Source organism: Procambarus clarkii, chromosome 51, assembly GCF_040958095.1.
Source record: "Procambarus clarkii isolate CNS0578487 chromosome 51, FALCON_Pclarkii_2.0, whole genome shotgun sequence".
Lineage (NCBI taxonomy): Eukaryota > Metazoa > Arthropoda > Malacostraca > Decapoda > Cambaridae > Procambarus > Procambarus clarkii.
Genome location: NC_091200.1, coordinates 2,150,951 through 2,168,585, shown reverse-complemented (window position 1 = coordinate 2,168,585; position 17,635 = coordinate 2,150,951). Strand labels below are relative to the sequence as shown.

The 17,635-nt window shown below is 45.6% G+C and overlaps 1 protein-coding gene across 1 annotated transcript in view; it reads right to left on the bottom strand.

Moving 5' to 3' along the window:
- The window catches only part of LOC123774570 (uncharacterized), a 30,619-nt gene extending 13,387 nt beyond the window's left edge, over positions 1-17,232 (bottom strand). The window contains exon 1 of the mRNA XM_045768934.2: positions 14,937-17,232. Within this exon, the coding sequence (XP_045624890.2) occupies positions 14,937-17,126 (2,190 nt within the window). The 5' untranslated portion in view covers positions 17,127-17,232. The remainder of the gene's footprint in view (positions 1-14,936) is intronic.
- Between the last annotated feature and the right edge of the window lie 403 nt (positions 17,233-17,635).

The following is a 17,635-nucleotide window of genomic DNA, read 5'->3' as shown; positions in this document are numbered from 1 at the left end:
GTTTCATTATAAGAAATTCATGATTGAAATACAATCTGGCTTTCTCAGCCTTTCACTTCTATGTTTCCATTTCGTTTCTTCTCTTCATTCTCCACTTGCTCCTCTGTCTCTGTCACGAATCTTATTACGATTCTGCCAATTCTCCTGAACCTCGTATTATGTTTTTGTTTTCTCTACGTAAATATTGCTGTCAGTTGTATAAGATTTGTGTATATAGATATATATACATTATATATATATATATATAACATAGATAGCTGGGTAGTGTGTGTAAGGTTTGTCTTGGTGGTGGATGTCACGTGAAATTAGCCGTGTGGGCGGTTGACAATATTTGGGAATGGCCAGGGCGATTGTTGGCAAATCAATTGCCTATAGTTTTATATTTATTTATTCCCATATTGGTAGCCGTAATATTTCAAGGAATGTGAGACCGGTAATGACAACTCTTAGTTAATAATGTTGGAGTTTAGGGCTGACCTTTGTAAATAGAATGTTCACAATGTTCATGCGAACATTAATTGGTGTTTGGGTAGACGGTTAGTCGACGTTGGGCCTGCGGACCACGTCCTGGGTAGTAGAGTGGCAGCTGCGGTCGAGTGCAGTTGTGTTTAAGCTAAGTTCTTGGTTTTTGTTATTTTAAGCCCATATAAATATTAATTTATCTGGATAGACGATTTTAGTGTATTTATGGCTTACTCCATATTCTGGTGATAGTGTTCAGGTCTCAAATAATTACTTGCATTCTATAGTATTACATGCTGATAAATATTTCTGGCTACTATTTATTTAGTTGTTAAGTTGTCACCCTTAGCAAAATATATTGTTCTCCCGTTTTTATACATTGATTAATTATACCCCTAGACACCTATTGGCATGGCAGATTTTTATTGGTTCTTTACACTGTGGGGAGAAGAACATTATTTAGTCTCAAGGGTCGTGACAGTCTCCTTTATCTCCTCCACCATATTCGCCGCCGCCTCCATCATCATCACCATCACCATCACCTCTGGTGTACAAGATGGTGAGGCAGGATGAGATAACTGGACAAGGGCGTACGGAGTAAGAGAAAACAGCTGGAGGACTGTAACACGTGGGGTCCCATAAGGCTCAGTTCTGGGACCGCTGCTCATCCTGATGTGAACGACCTACCTGAGGGAGTTAGCTCGTACATGTCAATGTTTGCAGATGACGCACATCTGATGGGAAGGGTAAAAACAGAGGACTGTAGGAAGGCTACAGAAGGACCTTGGCCAACTCCAGGAGTGGTCAAACAAATGGTTGTTGGAATTCAATCCCAACAAGTGTAAGGTAATGAAAATAGGAGACAGGGAGATATCTACACCATAAGGGGAAGGCAACTACTGGAATCAGAAAAAAAGTATCTGGAAGTGGAAATAATTCCAACACTATTTCCAGAGGCATACAGAGTAAGATCGGCAACAGATGGTACACTGCCAAACATTGGAACGTTGTTAAGATACCTAATCCACAGCTCTCGTAAAGCAATCTACACAGCCTTTGTAAAACCAATATTGGAACATGCAGTACAGTCCTGGAATTCGTATCATGTGAAGCATAAAAAACAAAATTTTTAAAGCATAAAGATATTTTGTACGATTAGTGTATATATACGATGCATTTTTAGCTTCAAAACTTTACTCCAGCCGTGAATTAGGGAAAATTATCCAGATGTTTATTATAATTATTATTGTTTGTTTTAATTATCATCAGCACAGCCCCTCAGACATTTTGCATGTCTTTTGCCGCCTTCCTCCGCTTTCTCCAGTCTTCCAAAATATACGCCAAACATTTAGCCAGCATTTTACGCAGAGAACCAGACATGTTTGCGTGCGTGCAGGAGCCTAACTCGACCGAGAGGAGGGACTGGACGAAACATGTTGTTGTTGTTGTTATAGATTCAGCTACTCGGAACAAGTTCCAAGTAGCACGGGCTATGGTGAGCCCGTAACTTACCTAGCACAGGAGCGGGGCAAGTAGCACGGGCTATGGTGAGCCTGTGGTGGACTTACCTAGCACAGGAGCGGTGCCCGTGGACGAAACGTGAATTCCACTTTCAATGCGCGCGTCTCTCACTCTCAAGGTCCCCCCACCCTTGAAAGTGAGCCCCCCCCCCCTTGAGTGTGAGGTCCACCCCTCCCCCCTTTGAGTGGGAGGTCCCCCCCCCCCCTTCACTCTCAAGGACCTCCGCCACCCCGAGTTGCCAAACTGTGTTGGGCCGCGGGGGTGAGGAGGCCCCCCACTTGCTTCCAGCGGTTCTCACCATATTTGGCACGAATGTATAGGCTTCACTGACATCAAAGTCGTCACTGCAGCCTCGGGTTTCACTATTGGCATATAGAAATTGTGTATTTCACTGACATAGTAGATTTCACATCACTGATTAACAGATAAGATAATGTTTATTCAGGTAAAAATACATACACTCAAAATGAGTTACAAACATAATACTGGATTTCTAGATAGAGCTAGTGCACACTATGCCTAAAGCCACTAATACGCACAGCGTTTCGGACAAGTGTGGGAAAAACACTTAAGACTCAAACTTAAATGTATTAATATGAAAGGCTTCACCGTTTCACGAGGTTTCACTATCATCACACATATCTAGACCACACTGCCTTCTCAAGCCTCACTGATATCCTAACCTTCACTGTCATCGCAGACTTCACTGACAAAGGCTTCACTGTCTCCTTAGGCTCCATGTTTTCCATTAAGAATAAAACCAACGAACAAATTTTTGAGTAAATAAAAAATAATAATAGATGTGTGAAAATCGGTAATCCCATAGTATTATTACTTTTAAACACACACACACACACACACACACACATTATTATAATATAATAATAATCGGGGGCCTCGCGGCTGAGTGGACGGGGGTCGTAATCCTATGGTCCAGGGATCGATCCCCTGCGATGACGGAAACAAATAGACAAAGTTTCTTTCACCCTGATGCTTTTGTACACCTAGCAGTAAATAGGTACCTGGGAGTTAAACAGCTGCTATGGGCTGCTTCCTGGGGATGTGTGTGTACGCGGCGTTAGAAAGAAATATGTAGTAGAACATAATATAGGAAAAATAGATTGGTTAGAAAGACGGGGTCTAAGAGCTAATAGCTCGATTCTGCAGATACAAATAGTAAATACACACACATACCCGTGTAAATGTAAAAAAAGATCAGTAAATCAGCCTAACCTTGGGAAGGGGGAAGGAAGGCCATCAATAGATCACGATAGAACTACACAATCAACCCTTGAAAGGTTGAAGGTGTCGAGGCAAAACACCAGATATAAATGATAAACTTGAGCTTGGTAGTAAATACGCGTATGAGTTTAGATATAAGGATAGGTATATAAGTAAATACGTGAATTTCAGATATACGAACTATAGCCTAGCAGCAGATACAAGATAATTGTTTCAGATACAAGGATCAATATACCATTAGATCTATGGAGGAATTTACCAACAGCTGACAATATACTGTCAATACATAATACTGTATATATACTAGACACTATATAAAGAGTATGTGTATAATGTATAATGCCTCGTATGGGTCAATAGGCCTTCTGCAGTTACCTTTGTTGTTGTTCTTATGTAATACGGCAATATACTGCCAATATACTAGACAATATATGAAGAGTGTGGGGTTAAAATCTGTACAACTCTATGTCCATGATACTTCAAAAATCACTGTTTTAAAAAACAAATTGAAAAAAAAATCGAAAAAGTATCTTAAGATACTTAGCAGCAGTAAACAAATACTAGTAGTTTCTTATAAAATAATAATCTCTGTTGACGTGGAGAGCGTTGAAGCCAGTACTTCAAATTCAAAATTCAAATGTTTAAATTCAAATGTTTATTTAGGTAAAGTACATACATACAAGGTGTGATACAAATAGGATCTGTATACTTAGGATTCTATATAATGAGGTCTCTCCAAGGTCGAACTAGTGACCTTCCCCAGGATATAAGCCACAACAGTTGCCTTGCTCCCGAGTACCTATTTACTACTAGGTGAACAGAGACCTTAAAACGCATGAAACGAAACATGCCCAACCATCTGTCCCGTCCGGGAATCGAACCCGGGATATCTAATTGGCAGCCGAGAACGTAGACAGTTGTACTACAAGGAGACAGCAGACATACATAGAGCTGGGGACTAACCTATAGGCAGCAGACCTACATAGAGCTGGGAACTAACCTATAGGCAGCAGACCTACATAGAGCTGGGGACTAACCTATAGGCAGCAGACCTACATAGAGCTGGGGACTAACCTATAGGCAGCAGACCTACATAGAGCTGGGAACTAACCTATAGGCAGCAGACCTACATAGAGCTGGGGACTAACAGACCCAGCGGTCGAAGGACACTTGTATTATACAGCTGCAACCTACAGTAGACCACTACAGTAGTCTTCATACAGTAGACCACTACAGTAGTCTTCATACAGTAGACCACTACAGTAGTCTTCATACAGTAGACCACTACAGTAGTCTTCATACAGTAGACCACTACAGTAGTCTTCATACAGTAGACCACTACAGTAGTCTTCATACAGTAGACCACTACAGTAGTCTTCATACAGTAGACCACTACAGTAGTCTTCATACAGTAGACCACTACAGTAGTCTTCATACAGTAGACCACTACAGTAGTCTTCATACAGTAGACCACTACAGTAGTCTTCATACAGTAGACCTGTTGTGGGTGGTGAAAATAACCCTTGGGGGCCTTTGTGACAGATGTGGTCCCTACCTGCTGGCAACAAGCACAGATGCTCTTGGGGGAGTGGGGAGGGGGGAGTGAGAGAAAGTGAGGGGTGGGGGGGGCGTGAAGAGATAACGGATGTGAAGAAGAAATCGAGGAGTTAGAGAGAAAGGCAAGGAGAAGGGAAGGAAGAGAATTGGGCGATGAGAGAGGAGAGCGCTGAGGTCCCGCCTGGGAGAGGAGAGTTACAGTTCTAGCAGCCAGTTGTCAGACCATCCTTACTATTTGTCCAGGTCTTCCCGCAGCTTCTACAACTTGCCTGTTTATCTGGTAATTTACGAATCTAGACAACAGACATTAGCAGGCGTTTATTCCATCTGAGATCATTTATATAAATCAAGAAATGGAAGGAGTTCTGAAACCGAGACCTGTGGGACCTTGCTTTTAAGGTCACGCCTCCCTGAAGACTTCGTCTCCCTGAAGACTTCGCCTCCCTGAAGACTTCGCCTCCCTGAAGACTTCAGTTCTTTGTAACTCTTGCTTTCAATCGCTACGGTACTTGCGTGACTTCGAAGACCCTCGACCGATTTTACTATCCTAAAATAAGTCATACAGTACACTATCCGCCCTTGTATTTATGTACATATACTGGCCAGCATTCGTCAGATATTGTAGTTAAGGTGACGTACTTGTATGCATTATTGATTACTTTCACAGCTACAGCTAATCTTGCATTTGTCACTTTGTTTTCCATTGTTGAAATTAGGAAACAGACCAATTAGGCGATGAGTCACAATAACGTGGCTGAAGTATGTTGACCAGACCACACACTAGAAAATTGAAGGGACGACGACGTTTCGGTCCGTCCTGGACCATTCTCAAGTCGAAACGTCGTCGTCCCTTCAATTTCTAGTGTGTGGTCTGGTCAACAGACCAATTAGGTTTATATCCGTTTTCAATAAGAACATGAGAATAGTGGGAACGCCTGAATACCTATTTGTCTATACAAGTCAAGGCCCCTATTTACATCCACCCAAACTGTGTGTGTGTGTGTGTGTGTGTGTGTATAACCTACACTTCAAACACTCGAACAATCTCACGTCTATTATGTAAGCTGGTAATTTGTCTCAAGCAAACAACCTATGCTTGCCTAGATCAGGCAGCCAATAAGAGCATGCCAACGAAGACCTGCTGGCCGACGTTAGAAATCCCGTAGTGTGAGTGATAATGGATTTGTCTGGAGGGAGAGAGGTGTATGAGAACCCATATCACTCCTATGGAGTGGTCAGGATTATTACTTGTCCAGTAATGTGCGTTTTTCCGTTCAATTTTGAACAAATTGGTCAGCGCGAGAATTGAAGAGATTCCTGCAAGACCGTTGTTAGTTCATGGAACTTTTGGCGGCTGGGCGGTCCGTTACGACCAGGGGGGCAGCGGCCGTTACGACCAGGGGGGCAGCACTAACTGGCGCCACCGGGCACAACGGCGCCCAGTTTGAACTTCCTACATACCCAATAGTGGATGCCATCTTTGAAACCATAAATAATTGAAACCATTCACCAGTAAGAGGAGAGAGAATCTGCTAGACAAGCAGACGTTACGTACATGAAGACAATGTTTAAACAAGTTCGAAGCAGACGACGTCACTCGTAGCCAAGTGGGCCAGAGGAGAGTTTTCTCAGCTAAGATTACCAAGGACCGGCTAACATTTAAAGCGAAATATAACAATGATTTCTGTAGGTCGAGGAACGGATATATATTGTTATACACATTACCAGACCCAAGACAACATCAGTTGTGTAGCAGCATGACCAACACTAGGTTAAATTGTAAACACGCAAAGTAAATTATTTTTGTTTTAAGTGAGACTTAACTAAGCTTTTTAAATTAACGTATTTGCGTAGAGCTCTTGTGCTTTCTGTTTTAGATTTATGATTTAATGCTCATACGATACCGTTGTGTACAGAGGGAACTGGATCACAGTTCCAGTTCCAGACTTGAACTGGAGGGAAGAAGGAACACAGCAGACACAACAACAACATACAAGACTAAGGGGAATTAACGAAGTGGGTATAAAAGTAATGTTCAACGCAACGAACAGTAGAACAGATTAGATGAAGCTGTCTAGACCAATTCAATACACAGCTTTCAGTGTTAACATAAGCAAAACGAGTGAGACAGACATTGAAATAAGTTTATTGAGGTAAAATAGACACAAAGAGATGAGATAGCTCATCCCTTTGTGCGTATTTTACCTCAATAAACTTATTTCAATGTCTGTCTCACTCGATATTGTATTAAACTACTGATGGCTGAGAATCGGGACTTAGAAGCAGAGGCTTGATCCTGCAAGGTTCTCATAGATACACGCACTCCAGCACCTCGTCTTGATCCACAGCACAGTGGGGCGACCAGACCTGACTTACATGGTGGTGCAAGACGGGCTCAAAAGCCTTTTCCTAATGAGCACTTCCTATCGAGTCTCCTAACGCTCCCCGGCATACTGAAGGACCGCTATTTACCAGGGGCCACTACTCACCACGGGGCACTACTCACCAGGAGCCACTACTCACCAGGAGCCACTACTCACCAGGAGCCACTACTCACCAGGAGCCACTACTCACCAGGGGCCACTACTCACCAGGGGCCACTACTCACCAGGAGCCACTACTCACCAGGGGCCACTACTCACCAGGAGCCACTACTCACCAGGGGCCACTACTCACCAGGAGCCACTACTCACCAGGGGCCACTACTCACCAGGGGCCACTACTCACCAGGAGCCACTACTCACCAGGGACCACTACGCACCAGAACCCGCTTCACGCAACAAGGAAACTTTTCACACACCCGCTATGTGACCCGGTCTGTGCGTCAGAGCACCCACGACATAACCTTCTACTAAGCAGTTCTGACAGTAAGGCGGTGTTGAGTTCCAGGCATCTCGCTTGTTAGCAAATGCAAAAACTTGGGGCGGCCATTAGACAGGACAGCGGGACTTCATTGTGTATATACGACTTTACTTACAAGGTGATGACTACTTACAAAATTTGCATCATCAGCAATCCAGTGAATGAGGATTATGTTAATAGTCCACACTGGGCGTAACACGCAGGGAATGGAACGTGGCTGTTTGTTTACATCCATAAACACCTCCCTCAAGCCACCTGGCCCACTTCCCTTTCCCCCAAGCCACCTGGCCCACTTCCCTTTCCCCCAAGCCACCTGGCCCACTTCCCTTTCCCCCAAGCCACCTGGCCCACTAACCCCCCTCCCCCGATGCACACAGAGTCAAGATAGATACAGATATTCAGACACGTAGTATCATGGCAATTGTATTTCTCATTAAGTTTGCAGATAGACTGGAGTTAGACCTTGAGATTGAGGTGAGAGGTACATGAGCTCACACACGCATGCGTGGGATGAGCTCATGCAGGTACCCATTGCATCTTTATGGAGGTCCACCCCGTCCACCGCCATGCCAACAATATGCGTAACGACCAATATTTACCATAGATTTATCTTCACACAGATGAAAAGTGGCATAATGGAAGACTCGTAAATTCACGTGTTCCAAACTGACCCTGGCACAGGCTACATATCTGCTTGATGGAGTCCTGGGAGTTCTTCTACTTCCCAAGCCCGACCCGAGGCCAGGCTTCCCTGGAAACACAAACCGAAACTGTCTCTATTTTCCGCTTGTTACAACTTGTAATAAAGTTGTGACATCTTGGCTTAACGTGTTTATGATGTATTAGAACGTTGTTACAACTTGCTAGATTGGTTGTTATAACTGGTTAGGAAGTGTTAAAACTTGTTCGAACGTTGTAGCAACGTCGTAGTTTCGGTGTGTGTGTGAGAAAGGATGTATTACAAGTCAATTGACTTGTAATACATCCTTTCTCCCGTCTGGGTTACACAACCACTCGTCTATGTTACGTTAAGTACACCGTAAGGCGACCCCTGAAGAAAGGAAGTCTTTTCTTTCTTCATGAGAACAATTTATTCAATTTTTTCCTTCCGTTTTACTATTTATATATATAAATACTCTAAGCTAGGTGCTTCAGGAACGAGGCCGGACAATTCAAACTGCATAATTTTTGTTTTATATCTCAAATCTTATTTGTAGCATGTTGTGCTTTCTACAAATACCAAATGTCAGATATTTACGAATTCCAGCAGCAGTTGTGCGCTCCTCGAGGACGATAACCACCACGTATGGCGCGAGGCTCTAACTGAAGGTCACAACTACTCGCCAGCAGCACCGCCGACCCGTCCTCCTAAAATTATAGTACTTATAGCAACTGTTTTGTCGAACGGACAAAAATGAAATGTTGCAAGCAACAATGTTCACGTTTTCTATTCAAATTATAGAGGCCACGAAAAAACTTTAAACATTCCTAGACCTAGTATCAGGCATCCATCAGTCTCAGACGACTATGGAGTTGTGCTCTGGTTGTCGGTCTGGAGTGACCTCTCCAGGGCACAAAGCCAGGGTAGGTTGATACGGAGGCGAAGCTGTCACCCATGCAGTAGGTCCCTCCTCTCCCCGACGCCGAAAGTCTCCAGTGGAAAGGCAAATGCCAATACGATTGGTTCCAGCGCCGTCGCAAGAACTGTCAGAACGAGGTTGAAGGTTATATCGAACTGCTCTAGGGGCTCCAGCTCCGGAGTTGACCTCGAAGTTGGTAAAAGAAGGCACAGGGACTCCAAACCCGGAGACCGTCGTGGTCGGGGCCGGAGAAGAACCACCCCAAGCAAGGGCAAGAACGACCCCAGCCTTCTGAAGCAGAACCTGGGCCGCACGAGCCCCAGGAAGTGGACGCCCGAGCCTAGTACATATGTCCAAGTATATGACATATGTACTATATTAGGTCTAGGGCTGGTATTTACGCCTCTGGAAGATTAAGTTAGGTTAGGTTCTTTAGTTTTCCATATTTTTAGCATGCTATTTCTTTTAATTCAATACAAAAGTAAATTTATGGGGTCCAACAGTACATTTTTGTACGTTTGACAAAATAGTTATTATTACTGAATGATGAACAGCCTTTTCACAACGCCATGTCTAGAGAGACTCGTAGCGGTCCAAATGAATGGGGGAGTAGAAGTGGTAGAAGGAAAACTCGCCTCACATGGGGTTCAGTTCTTGAACCCATTACGTGCCCCTAGTACTTTCTCCCACCACCCACGGGATGGGTATTGGGTTCATAATAACTAAACCAACTAACTCCCCAACCCACCCCTTCCCCCCCACGTCCCCTGCCAACCCCCCAGGCCAGACTACCCGTCCCTCCCCCTTCCCCCCACGTCCCCTGCCAACCCCCCAGGCCAGACTACCCGTCCCTCCCCCTTCCCCCCACGTCCCCTGCCAACCCCCCAGGCCAGACTACCCGTCCCTCCCCCTTCCCCCCACGTCCCATGCCAACCCCCCAGGCCAGACTACCCGTCCCACCCCTTCCCCCCACGTCCCCTGCCAACCCCCCAGGCCAGCCTACCCGTCCCTCCCCCTTCCCCCCACGTCCCCTGCCAACCCCCCGGCCAGACTACCCGTCCCACCCCTTCCCCCACTCGACACGTCCCCTCAGGCCAGTCTACCCGTCTGACAACATTCTCCAGCGTTGGAGTTCCAGGAACGTGCTAAGCGTCATAATCACATCCAGCCACCAGATGAGATAATACTCCCGAGATGTGAGCCCCGTGAGCTTAACCCTTTTAAGGATAACTAAGTGAAGACAATCTCGAGATACTGAGGAGGTGTGAGCGTATATGCGTGTACTATAAACACAAATCTTGTGCTTGGTTGAGCTTCCAGTGCCTTTTAGTGTCCCTTCCCCCTCGTTTGATTCTCTCTCTCTTACGCCAGTCTATCACTCAATTGTATCCCTTTCTCGAGTTTCTTATATATGTAATCATCATACCCCGTGTGTTCACCCACCTATACACACTGATTTATATGTATATACTGACATACATCATCTTCAGGGGCCCCTGCTTTTATTTGGCGGGTTACCGATGACAAAATCCCTCTCGCTCCTTATTACACCTAAACTACAACTTGCCCTTCTAGCTGAGTCCTCTTGCGGTGAAGAAGTTCTTGCTCACATCCCAATGATTCATCTAAGGTGCAAGGTTTCCCCATCATGTTCTCGTTTTGACCCACTTTGCTCTCTCTAAAATGAGTGCGAATTAAGATATCACCTCTGCCCCCGTGTCGTTCCCAGCACAGTGAGGCTCAGCACCCTCGACCTTCTCTCTCAACTCTCTCATCTCAGTTCACGGACCACTTCTGTAACAAACTAATACTTTATCTTGCTTCGCGCTTTGTTTCTGAAGTGTGTGTGTGTGTGTGTATGTCTATCAGTCTGCAGAGACGAGCTTCAGCTCCTGGGTCTCACTTTTCTAGCAGTTGTGATGCAGTGATCCGCAAAGCAATCTTCATATATCTAATTTGTAATGCATGCGAGGAGGTAACCTCAATCTTGTGTAATTTTTATTCGCATACTTAATCATTACGATAGCATTTGAGCCTGTGGGCCGGCGCTGGAACGTAAGAGCTATTGAGCGCTATATCATGCTTAATTAAAAACTTACCTACTTTTCATAACTACATGGTTACTCTTGCCTACTGGACTGATAACATATCAAAGTTTTCTCTTATGATCATAACACTATGCAACTTTTGGGATCCCTGGGTAGTGTTATTTTCTAATTGCTTATGGCTCCAAAGTATAGACAATGGCTATTGCTCGCCTCACACTTTTGCTTTGACCTTTGTCTTAGACAGTTAAGGGAAGATGTCTTAAAGGTGCTTGAAGGTTTCCGACCCCTTATCCAGAGCTGTGAGTGTCACAACTCCCTCTACCAAGGGGCAAACATTGTGTTATATGCTGACGAGGAGTCACAATAACGTGGCTGAAAAATGTTGGCCAGACCACACACTAGAAAGTGAAGAGACGACGACGTTTCGGTCCGTCCTGGACCATTCTCAAGTCGATTGTGATGAGAGGAAGGAGGCAAAGGCAATAAATGCCACCAAGGCATTGTGTTACATAGTGTAATCGACGATTTTTTTTTTCACGATCTGGGGCCAGATTCACGAAGCAGTTACGCAAGCACTTACGAACGTGTACATCTTTCCTCAATCTTTGACGGCTTTGGTTACATGTATTAAACAGTTTACAAGCAGGAAAACTTCTTAATCAACTGTTGTTATTGTTATAAACAGCCTCCCGGCGCTTCGGAGCTCATTAGCTGTTTAATAATTGTAAACAAAGCCGCCAAAGATTGAGAAAAGATGTACAGGTTCGTAAGTGCTTGCGTAACTGCTTCGTGAATCTGGCCTCTGGTATCTACTTCACATGTTGACACATGAACAACGAGTCTGTTGTCCCGGCTGTTTATGCATCAGCCTCCTGCCTCCCTCTCTGCCCAAGTCGTAACCCTGGAGCTGAAGTCTCCCATAATCACGCTTTCTGCATCAATTCACCACCGCCCACGGGGTGAGTATGTAGTAGTAGTAGGCATCCATCAGTCTCAGGAGACTATGGAGTTGCGCTCTGGTTGTCGGTCTGGAGCGGCCTCACCATATTGTGAGTTAGTTACTCACAATATAGCGAGTAACTATATATATAGTTATTTATTGTGGGGGTCCACAATAAATAACTCAACTGTCATGTTTTCATTCGTGGACGGTGTTATTAATTTGTCTGAACCTGTTTGGTTCGGTTCGAGTAATTATTCATCTTTGTGACAACATTTGAAGACGGGCTGGTTGGTCATCTAATCCAATGATATCTGCACATCTACATTGTTATCATATTTACGTTGCATTTAAACCTATTATGGTATTAGTTTCAACTTCCTCCACCACGTACACACAGAAAATCACACTAATGTGAAATACATCAATGAGAAGGTCCACTGGGGCTGTGAGGCGACTCGAACCCTCCGCCAAGGTATTACCAACTTATTACTCTACCACTGTATCACCACCACTGACCAGATGATGCCATGGTAGAGGCAGGGCCACTGACTTGGTCATACCTCCAACACATTCCATATGCGTGACGCCCAACCACTTGAGCCAGACGGTAGAGCGACGGTCTCGCTTCATGCAGGTCGGCGTTCAATCCCCGACCATTCAAATGGATGGGCACCATTCCATTCCCCCGTCCCATCCCAAATCCTTATCCTGACCAGTGCTATATAGTCGCAATGGCTTGATGTTTTCCCCACCATTTGGTCACCGCTTGGTCCGGGAGACATCTCCCGTCACGCAGGGTGCAGTTGCGCCTCCACAGATCTCCAGTATCATCTTTTGATACTGGTAATGGCTCGAAAGGGCCACCACTTACGGGCTATTCATGCCCGTGCCACCTCTTGGGTGGCTTAATCTTCATCAATCATCAATCAATGTTTTCCCCGCCAGAGACGAGGCTCACCATAGCCCGTGCTACCTGCCCCGCTCCTGTGCCAGGTAAGTCCACTACGGGCTCACCATAGCCAGTGTTACTTGGAACTTATGTTCCGAGTAGCTGAATCTAAAACAACAACAACAAGATGTTTTCCCCTGATAATTCCCTCCCTCCATATGCGTGCGTGCGTGCGTGCGTGCGTGCGGAGGGGGAGCACGCCACAATACTAACCATCCAGACTGGGAACAATAGACCAGAGCACCAAGCCTCTTGGCCGTGTTCAACACTGTAATGACCGAGTTTACACACTCCGTACATTCTTCCGCATATATATTGCGTTAATAATATTCCGAGTGATGTCACTGCAGGAACTGAACTAAATTAATGACCAGATTACTTCCACGTTTTGAAGTAAGTTTTTTATCCTGAAATTATATATATATAATTAATTTTCTATCGACTTATCGAATACCAAAACCTTCCAAGAAAATGTGTGACTAAGAAACTCTCATTAAAGGAATTGTCTCCGTGTACCGAAACACTTAACTGCCTAAACAAGCCTCTTAATATCTCATACATAAGTGAGTTATTAACCTACACACCACACGTATGATCCGGTGACCTTGGCAACGCTGTTCCTGTAACCCCCCCTCCCCCCCACCTCACCGTGTTCGAATGGTCGCATATGTGAACGGCCTAAGATTCGGACGTTGAGAAAAATAATAAAAAGCTCTGCGTCGATATGAAAGTTTTCTGGTGAAGGCAAGCTATTTCCGTCGCATAAAACGAAGTGCATCTGTTATTAGGCTCTCTGAGGAAGGTTGAGTGAAGGAGGAGGATAGGGAATAAAAGGCGGTCAATGTTACCTAAGGAAACAGGTTCGACAAATAATGCACCTCCGAAAAAAAAAAATACGCGAGGAACTCTCAAAGTTCACATCATTTTGCTGTTTTTACTTGCTGCACAACACGCCCAAAGGTTCCAGAGGCAAGCCCACGTTTTTACATCGAATAGGTTAGTGTGACATCGAACAGCACTATTTATAAAAATGTATCAATTTTGTTTGTGTGGGGGTTGGTCTGTCCGGCACGAATACCAAGGAAGGTCAGTCACGGGGGAGGAGGTAACCGGGAAGCTCGCTGCTGGTGTCATTGTTGTGACTGCTTTAACGGCCTGATGAACTGGATGAGTCAGCGAGACACGGAACCCATCTTCACAACACCTACATCACCCGTGCACCACCTGTTTACAGTTCCAGCTCTTGGCACAATCTTCTTGATATATATACACACAGTGTGTGAAGCAAGTCATGCTTTTAAGATATGAAAATAAGGTGCAGTTTCATCTGCCTGCAGGTATTCTTCCGTCGGTGATCGTAGCGGTCAATGCCAGCCTTGCAGGTATCTTATTTCCGGTTTAATGCGCGGTATTAGGTTAGGTCAATTGGGCTAAGCAATTAGATTTCCAGTAGTTGGCCTATATATAAAACTTGAGTGAATATGACGATTGTTTTTACAACTAATTACTGGCTTTTTAAGAAATATAAATACGAAAAGTCATACAATGTACCGTTCCCATTTTTAATAAATCTATTATTATTCTTTAATGTGCATTACCAGGGGTCGAGGCCATGCGCACTCTGGAAACCTTACCGCCAATTATCCGCGTAACATTTACAACAATGTGCTGTACTTGTGAACTGAAAGTGTAAACATTATCTTTTAGTTCTAGCATCCAATAGCACTTAAACAAAGAATTATTATAATTACAAATGGCGCTGTTGGGCTTACCCTGCAGGTGTCGCTGTGAGTGTCTGGTCTGGTGCCGTCAGGGGAGCTTTTGCCTGAAGATGTGTCGGGGCGGCCTGGGTCCAGTCGGCCTGGGTCCAGCCGGCCTGGGTCTAACGAGGGTACGTGACTCTTACAGAACACCCGGCTGTCCTTAGAGTCTAGTGGGCTCCTAAAGAACGTCTTCAGCGTGAGCCTAACCCCACATCTATGGCACTTGAAGCAGGAACTGTGGTAGACGAGCCTAAGGGTGGGCTCTGTGCGCTCCTGAAGGTAGACGGGCTCTCCGCATCGAACACAGGGAGGTTCGAAGAGTGAGCACCGTGTCCTGGGTTTGAACACAATATCTGGCGCCTCTATGTTGAGGGTGGCCAGCTTGTCGAGGATGGCTTGGTCACTAGGGGTCACTGGCTGTCGGACTGCGGGCACCGAGTTGGGATCGGTGACGCTCTCTTTTTTCACGCTGTTGCTCCTGATGAGGAAGGAAAATCTTTTGGTGGGCATGTTGGTCGTGCCGGACGTTTGGAGGTTTTCACTCTGGGTTTCTGTGTCACCATTGTTGAGCTTGTTCCAGTTTTGTTTGTACTTTGGTTCCTCGTCCACGACTGTAATTATCTGAGGTTCGACTACTCTCTGTCTTGTTGAGTAGTGTTTGCGCTGAGTGGTTTCTGTGCCCACCGGAACGGGGGCGGCGAGGGAAGGCGCCAGGGTACACATGAGCGATGACACACACGAAGGAGCAGTCACACAAACGTGCGGCGCCCGCAGCTGCTCAGCCCAGACTGGTCCGCGCTTTGTTGGCTCTGGCTTGCCAGACCCACCTCCGAGTGAGTCGCCCCAGCCCCACGGGGGAAGCAAGAGGGGAGGTGCTACTCCATGGAAGATCTGGCTACCTTCGGGGTCTGCAGCTTCGTTGGCTACCCACAGTTCTTCGTCCTCCTTTTCCCGTTGATCACGGCAGGGAATGTAGCTATAAACGATACTATCACCACCGCAACTGCTGCTGTCTGAGGTATGACGCAGCCGATATAGCTCCTCGCGGAGCTTGCACCCTAGGGAAGCGCCTTCCGCTCTAGACAACACAGATTTGATTGTATTTCCTGTAATATCTAGGACAATGTGACGGGCGGAAGTAATTCTGCCGACAGAGTCACTCTCATTAGTATCCGACAAGTGCTGATTGTCGTCTCCCCAGGGCAGTGAATTATCTTCGCTGATGGACAGCAAGGCACCTTCGGGGTTGTGACGGTTTGGAATTCTTGGATTCCCTTGCAGCTCTTCGTCTGAATCTTGGCCTAACCAGTTGTGGCGTGGAGCTTCAGAGTCCTCGCTGGTGCTCTCGTTCTCCAGCTCCGTCACCGTGTAGGCGCTGGAGAAGGAAGTAGGTGTGGAGCCTCGATCGCCCTCTAGCTCAAGGTGCGCAGGTTGTTGGAGTATGGGTGACGAGGGAGGAATGACTCGCCACTCAAGAGTCATCGTTGTGTCTGTAGAGTCATCAGTGACTTTTACCTCGTTAGTCTGTAATGAGGAAACTTCCCGGAGGACTCCCTCGGTGCCATGCTCCCGAGACTCACTACTCTTATCGTCCTCAGTCGCCCCAGGGATGTGTAGCAGGAGCCGGTTGTGTAGTTTGTTCTCACCGATAGCGATGGTGGTGGCATGGTGGGACGCAGGCCTCCCTTCTACCTCAATTATGTTGCTCAAGCCCGAATCAGATTCTGATAATGACGAGACAGAAGAGGTGAGTGAAGAATCTGACTCATCGTCGGAAGTATCCAACTGCTGTTGGCAGCCAGGGTCAGACACCATGAACACCGCCCCAGTCACCCCAACATTCTGGTCGATAATGCTACATTTTCTAACTAGTCCCCTCGATGTATGAATGTTTGGCAGATCACGTCTTTCAGCCGGAAAGGTTGAAGGTGTGTCTGTTGTCATTCCATAGACACGTTGTTGTAATTCATTGAAGTTCGCATATAAATCTTCGGACTTTGGGTTCATCTTGGACACTGTGCACTGACATAGTCTGTCTTGGGTGACGTTACCCCGTGAGAATCTCCGCTGGCAAAATATGCATTCTTGTTTATGCTCGGTTGTTGTCTTCAGATCTTCGACGCCTAATCTTAAGGCAGCCTCCTTAACAAAGTTCTTAATAAGAGATTCATTCACCTCTACCACAGTCACATGCGACATTTTGACGCAAGTGCTGTGTACATCAAACTGTTTTATAATAATATATTGTTGGCATTATCTTTAACACCGATCAAGGGACGGTCAAACTCCTAGGCTCATTTCATTCACTATTTGTGTTAATATTTTGGATGTACCAAATCTTTCACTAAGGCTGGTTGAACTGGCTTCAGCAGAGGCAGTAAGGGAAGGCCTTACAGTGCCAAGACCAAGTGTCAGGGAAGGAAGATTTTCGGACAAATTATAGAAAATGCCGGGAAGAACAATTATTTCTTATCCAAATGTCTAAACAAGTGACCTTAGACTGATAATTTTAATGGATAATTGTTCCACGAGAGTCACAAACTGGAACAGGATCTTGTATTCAAGATAAAGCAAAAGTGTGGAGTGCAGTAAACGCCCTGCCCACCGCTGGAGTCTGGAAGTTGCCTTGAGAGTTGGTGCAATGTCTCGGACTCTGCAACAAGAGAGAAAATAAGGCACATTAGAAATTAATTTATTTGGTTCACGAG